Here is a 5,697-nt window from a genome sequence, read left to right as displayed (position 1 = left end):
GTGGGGGAATTCCTGGCTGTCCGACCTCTTCCCAGCCCCGGGGGCAGCAGGGGGCTGCAGAGAGGGCCCCGCTCCCCGATGCTGCCCCACAACCGCGGCCCCGGAGCGGCACCGCCGCCGCGGAGCCGCTTCCAGCGGCGCTGGATGCTGAGTCACCGCGGGCCGCTCGGAACGACCCGCGGGGGCCCGGCCGGCGGCGGGAGAAGGAGCGGGGCCGCGGGGAGGGTTCGGGAGCGGCTCCGGGGAAAGGGGGTGCGGGGCAAGAGGGGCGGTGGGGTGGGGAAGCGGGATGTGTGGGACGAGGGCTGCGGCGGCACTGCGGGCGGCGGCGGGAGCGCGCAGCAGCGCCCGCGCCGCCGGGCCCCGGGAACGGCGGGCACGGAGCCGCCGCTGCCTGCCCGCTGCTGCCCGCCGCTGCCTGCACCTGCCGAGGGGCACAGGGAGGCCTGGCATCAGCCCCCCGCAGCCTGCGCTGCCGGCCGAGGGTGTTGCATCAGCCCCGCGCCGAGCCGGGGTCCGCGGCCGGGGCGGCGGGGGGAGCCGGGGGAGGGCACGGAGGAGCCCCCCGGAGCGGCAGCGGCCGGACCTGCCGGCTCCCCCGGCCGCCGGTCCCCGCCCGGTCCCCTCCCCGCGCCGCCGCGGCCGCGGCCGGAGCAGGCGGCGGGGCCGGGGGCGGCCGGCCAGGACCATCCCCGTGGAGCCGCGCCTCGGAGCCGCCAGCATCCCCGGGGAGCCGCGCCTGGCCGGAGCAGCGCCGCATCCCTCTCTGCCTTTCAGATAACCTCCGCCGCTCGGGCCTGCGGAGCCGCGCCGGGCACGGAGCGGGGGCTGAACCGGGACCCCTGCCCGGGGCCAGCGCAGGTAACGGCGGGCAGGGGCGGGGGAGTCACCCCGCGGGCGTGCGGGAGCGCACGTGTGTGTGTGTGTGTGTGTGTGTGTGTGTGTGTGTGTGTGTGTGCTTGCGTGTGCTTGCGTGTGCACAGGCGTGTGCTCCGCGGGGCTGCGAGCGTGGGGCAGGGACGTGTGGGGCTGGGGACTGCCGTGGGAGGTTGGGGAGGGGAGGCTGCTGGGGAGGGCTGTGTCACCCCCGAAGTGATGGGAATGTGGGGTACGGCGGGGGTTGTGTCACCCCCGAAGTGACGGGGATGGCGGGGCGCTGTGTCGCCCCAGGGGCGGTGGGGGTGCGGAGTGCTGCGCCAGGGCTGTGCGTGAAGGGGTGTGACAGAACGAGCGTGGGAACGCGGTGACAGTGCGTGGCACTGCTGACCACCCGAATCGCTGTGCTCGTGGGCGCTGCGGGTGAGTGTCTGTGTGAGAGCTGCAGGCAGAGCCCCCGGGGCTGCTGCTGCGTGCGGGATTGGGGGGGGCGGGGGGGAAATGTATGCTCCTTGTGGGACGCGGGGTGCAGGATGTGGGGTGCAGGATGTGGGCCCGTGAGGGGGAATGAAAGGGGCGAGGCCTCCCTCTGCAGGGCAGGATGCTCGCGGGACCCCAGTGCTGCCAGGGCATGGCCCCCGGGACATCCTTACTGGGGCTGGGCAGAGATCCAGCCCACCCTCCCGGCCCTCAGGCACCCGGGGCTGAACCCCGGGGCCTCGCTTCATCCCCAAAGCTGCTGCTGCTGCAACCAGATGGCCCCCTCGGGCCCCCTCCGCCAGGCATGGCAGTGCCCGGCGGGAGCAGGCATCCCTCTAACAGGATTTGCAGCGTGATGGAGGAGAGCGCCTTCGCCCTTCTCGGAGGAGAGCCGGGTTGGCGCAGGGGCTGCTGAGGAAGAAAATGGCCTCGGGCTGGCTGCCTGCCCCCCATCTCCTGCCCGCAAACGTGGCCTGTCCTCTCCATCAGCCCCGGGACAAGGGCAGGGAGCTGGGAAGGGGGGGGGGGGAGGTGGTAGCGGGGGGAGGAGAGCCGGGTTGGCGCAGGGGCTGCTGAGGAAGAAAATGGCCTCGGGCTGGCTGCCTGCCCCCCATCTCCTGCCCGCAAACGTGGCCTGTCCTCTCCATCAGCCCCGGGACAAGGGCAGGGGGCTGGGAAGGGGGGGGGGGGGAGGAAGCTGGAGGGAGGGATAATAGCGGGGACAGATCAGGAGCAAGCGATGGAGGTAAAAATAGATCCACTGAGCAGAGGAGGGGCTAAACGTGAGAGAAAACCCTGAGCAGGTCGGTGGAGGAACCCCTTCGGGAGGGGCCCTGCAGCCCAGCGGGGCTCTGGGGGAACTGCCCTCCCACCCTCAGGGCAGAAGGGGGTCCCGGGACCCCACGCTCGGGGCCGCCGAGGGGGTGCCTTGGGGGAAATACCTGCCTGCTCCCACTTCCGCAGCCCAAGCACGCGGGCGGATGGACAGGACCCGTAGGGCACGATTGCCAAATTATCGGGATGCAGGCGGGCACGCATCCCGAGGGAGCGCTGGCAGCCGGTAGATCCATGAAGAGCCTTGGATCCAACCCACTCTCACTTTTCATTTCCAGAAAGTACGAAGCTGAGCTGGGGACAGGGGGACCAGGGACCGAGGGGACAAGGTGTGTGGTGTCCTGGCCCCAGCCAAGGTGAACTGCCCTCTGGCACGGGATGTGCCCTGAGCCCCTGCCCTGTGGGAGCTGCCGGTGACTGCAAGTGGGAGAGCCGGGAAGTCAGAGCAAAGGAATTTGCAAACACATTCTTCAGCGCCACGAGGATCCCACTGCATGTAAACAGGAACAGAGGCTGGCCTGGGGCGAAGTGAGAGCTGCCTTCAGTTCTGCACGGTCCTCCCTGGACTCACCTGCCCTGGGCAGTGCCCAGTGCCACCATCCCCAAATTACTATTCCCGACTGCAGCCGATCTGCTGTGGGAAGTGGCAGCGAAGGCGAAGAGCAGGGCTGCTGAGCGACTGCCAATGTCACGTTAACATCCCGGCGAGGCTGCAGGGAGCCGGCGCTTTGATCACCCGCCCAAGAGCATCTCGAAGCAGGCAGGATGCCACTGTGAGCTCTGCCTTCTCCTGCCTGCCCCAGCCTCGTGCCTGCCACTCTCGGGGCTGGCTGCAGAAGAGGGGCACGGGGTTCTCTGGCGCTGGCCTGTCTCCCCAAGATGCTCTCCCGCACCAGCTGCTGCTCCCTGTGCTCCTGCTCCGCGGCCAGAGCGAGATTGAAAGCTCAGCAGGCTGCCAGCATGTTTTAGCCTCATGCAGGCGTCCCTCGGAGACCCCAGAGCAGTGGACAGTAATGTGAAAACGATACTCATGTCGTGTCTGAAAGGGCAACAGGTCATCATTAAAATGGAGGCGATGAAAATCATCCACCCGGAGAAGTTCTCGGAGCTGCAGGCGTCGCAGCCGCGCTATGCGCCCGCCCCGCGCCGCGAGCCGCCCCTTGTGGCCAAGCGCGCGTGGCCCTCCGAGTCCGAGATCATCGTCAACCAGGCGTGCGGGGACATCCCCGCCTTGGATGCCACCCCCGGGCCCCTGCCGCTGCCCCGGACTCCCCCCCTGCCGCGGCGCGAGCGCGGCTACCAGGGCCAGCGCAAGGGCAGCTCCGAGGTCTGCTACCACCGGCAGCCGCCGTCGGACGAGGTGATCGTCAACCAGTACGTGCTGCACCCCTCGACGCCCTGCGAGCCCCTGGAGTGCCCCACCTGCGGCCACATGTACAACTTCACCAACAAGCGGCCCCGCATCCTCTCCTGCCTGCACTCGGTGTGCGAGGAGTGCCTGCAGATCCTCTACGAGTCCTGCCCCAAGTACAAGTTCATCTCCTGCCCCACCTGCAAGCGGGAGACCGTCCTCTTCACCGACTACGGGCTGGCGGCGCTGGCCGTCAACACCAGTATCCTGAACAGACTGCCGGCCGAGGCCCTGGCTGCCAACCCCGTCCAGTGGAGCAGCGACACCGACCGCAGCTGCTACCAGACCTTCCGCCAGTACTGCGGGGCCGCCTGCACCTGCCACATCCGGAACCCGCTGTCCTCCTGCACCATCATGTGAGCCCCGCGCTGTCCCATCCGCCCCTCCGCAGCGGGGCACGGCGGGCGGGACAGCGCGGCCCACGCCACGGCCAGTCCCCTGTCCGCTCTCTGCCAGGGGCACCGCCAGGGAATGCTCTAATACTCACCACGGCCAAGGATGTGGGACTGGTGTCCTTGCCGGCACTCGCGGGGGCACTGGGGGTGCTGGGACCTGGCAGCAGCCCCCTCCCCACCAGTGGTGCCCGGGGAGAGGGACGCTGGCGCGGGGAGCACATCTACCAGCGCATCCAGGGTCTGCGGCTCCCCTGGCCCTGCGGCGGGCACTCCTGTGGTGCATCGAGCATCTCACCGTGCTCCTTCCCGGGCGCCTCTCCCTCCTCCCCGGCTCTCCCAAGAGCGGACGCTGGGTTCTGGCCGGAGTGACGCCCTCCCCATCGTCCCACGGCCGGCAGCAGCAGCACAAGGAGCCCTGGAGATGCATGGTGCCACACTGGGCCACCCTCCCAGCACAGGAAGTGAGGACAGGTCCCCACCTGCCCCCTCCACCCCCTCTCTCTAAGTTATTTGCCAAAGCTTTCATCTCAGTGGCCACGCCGCCATGCGCCCGAGTCTCAGTAGCCACACCAAGCCGCCGCACCGGCCCCTCGGATGCCAGCAGACATGCGGCCCATGTCCTCCGCAGGCCTTTGAGGAAAGCTCCACTTTGTCCTCATTTTGGAGGATTCTTGTTTTTCCCCATCCATCCCCGGCCACCCCATCCCAGGCCACTACATGTTCACAAAGGCATTGAGCTGTGCCCATTCTCTGCCCCTCCACCAGGGACCCACACTGATGCCCTATGGGATGGCTCAGGAGGGTGGCACAGGGTCCAGTACCCCAAATTGCTGACTCCAGCAAGGGAATTTGACTGGGTAGGGGGACCGAGGTCTGGCTCCTGCTCACAGTCCCTTCCCCAGAGCAGCACCTCTGCTCTGACTCCTGTGTGGAGGGGCTGGCAGGGCAGCAGCCCCCTGTGCACAGTCTTGCTTTCTCCAGAGCACCTGGAGGCGTAAGTTTGCTGCCAAAAAAGAAAAAAAAAAAAAAAACAAACAAAACAAAACAAAAACAAAATAAAGAAAAAGCCATAATTTTGTGTGCTCCTATGGGGCTGAGCACCACAACCCAGCATGGCCACGGCACCAGGGGCACATGCTGCCCAGTCCCAGGGTGCTGGGGGTGGGTGAGCCTGAGTGGTCCCAGAACGTACATCCTGGAGGAAAGAGCAGCCCCTGGCACTGGCCAAAGCCCAGCATCCATCCAGGGAGAGGGGCCAGTCCATGCCCTGGCCTGTCCCGAGGGAGCGGGCAATGCCGCTGGCGCAGCCCCAGGACCGTTCTCGCTCCGGTGCAGAACGGCGCCGGTACCGTGTCTGTGTTGCTCTGCCAATGCCTCCCGCTGCTGGTTGTGACCATGGTCATGTTTTATACCCGGCCTTGTTCTGACCCCATCAGTCTCCCCAATAAAGATTATATTGGAACGAAGACTGAGCTGGAGTCTGGGGGCGTGTCACTGCGGGCAGGAGTGGGGTGACACTCCGGGATGTGTCCTGGCCCTGCTCCATCTGTGGGGCAGGCTGGGGGGCCATACCCTGGTTTCAGCTTTCCCCTGGGCTGGCACCTCCTCCTCCAACCTGGCTTTCAGCTCTGATGGAGTTGTGTCCCCTCCCTGCCCAGCCTCTGCACGTGGCTGGGCACCGTGGGGGACCCTGCCCAGCTT

The 5,697-nt window shown here is 67.6% G+C and overlaps 1 protein-coding gene across 2 annotated transcripts; it reads left to right on the top strand.

Annotated features, from left to right (window-relative positions):
- Window positions 1-311: 311 nt before the first annotated feature.
- Window positions 312-5,462, top strand: RNF208 (ring finger protein 208). Of its 2 annotated transcripts, XM_041475050.1 has the most exons (3): window positions 312-861; window positions 1,171-1,299; window positions 2,469-5,462. In XM_041475050.1, exon 3 carries the CDS (start codon window positions 3,164-3,166, stop codon window positions 3,959-3,961), a length of 798 nt encoding a protein of 265 aa, XP_041330984.1. In that variant the 5' UTR covers window positions 312-861; window positions 1,171-1,299; window positions 2,469-3,163; the 3' UTR covers window positions 3,962-5,462. The 2 variants fall into 2 exon arrangements, with proteins under 2 accessions (XP_041330984.1, XP_041330983.1); XM_041475049.1 differs by lacking the exon at window positions 1,171-1,299.
- The last annotated feature ends 235 nt before the right edge of the window (window positions 5,463-5,697 follow it).

This window comes from Pyrgilauda ruficollis, unplaced genomic scaffold (assembly GCF_017590135.1).
Source record: "Pyrgilauda ruficollis isolate IOZ18807 unplaced genomic scaffold, ASM1759013v1 scaffold34, whole genome shotgun sequence".
Taxonomy (NCBI): Eukaryota; Metazoa; Chordata; class Aves; order Passeriformes; family Passeridae; genus Pyrgilauda; species Pyrgilauda ruficollis.
The sequence above is the reverse complement of the archived record's forward strand: the minus strand, read 5'-3'. Positions and strand labels throughout refer to the sequence as shown.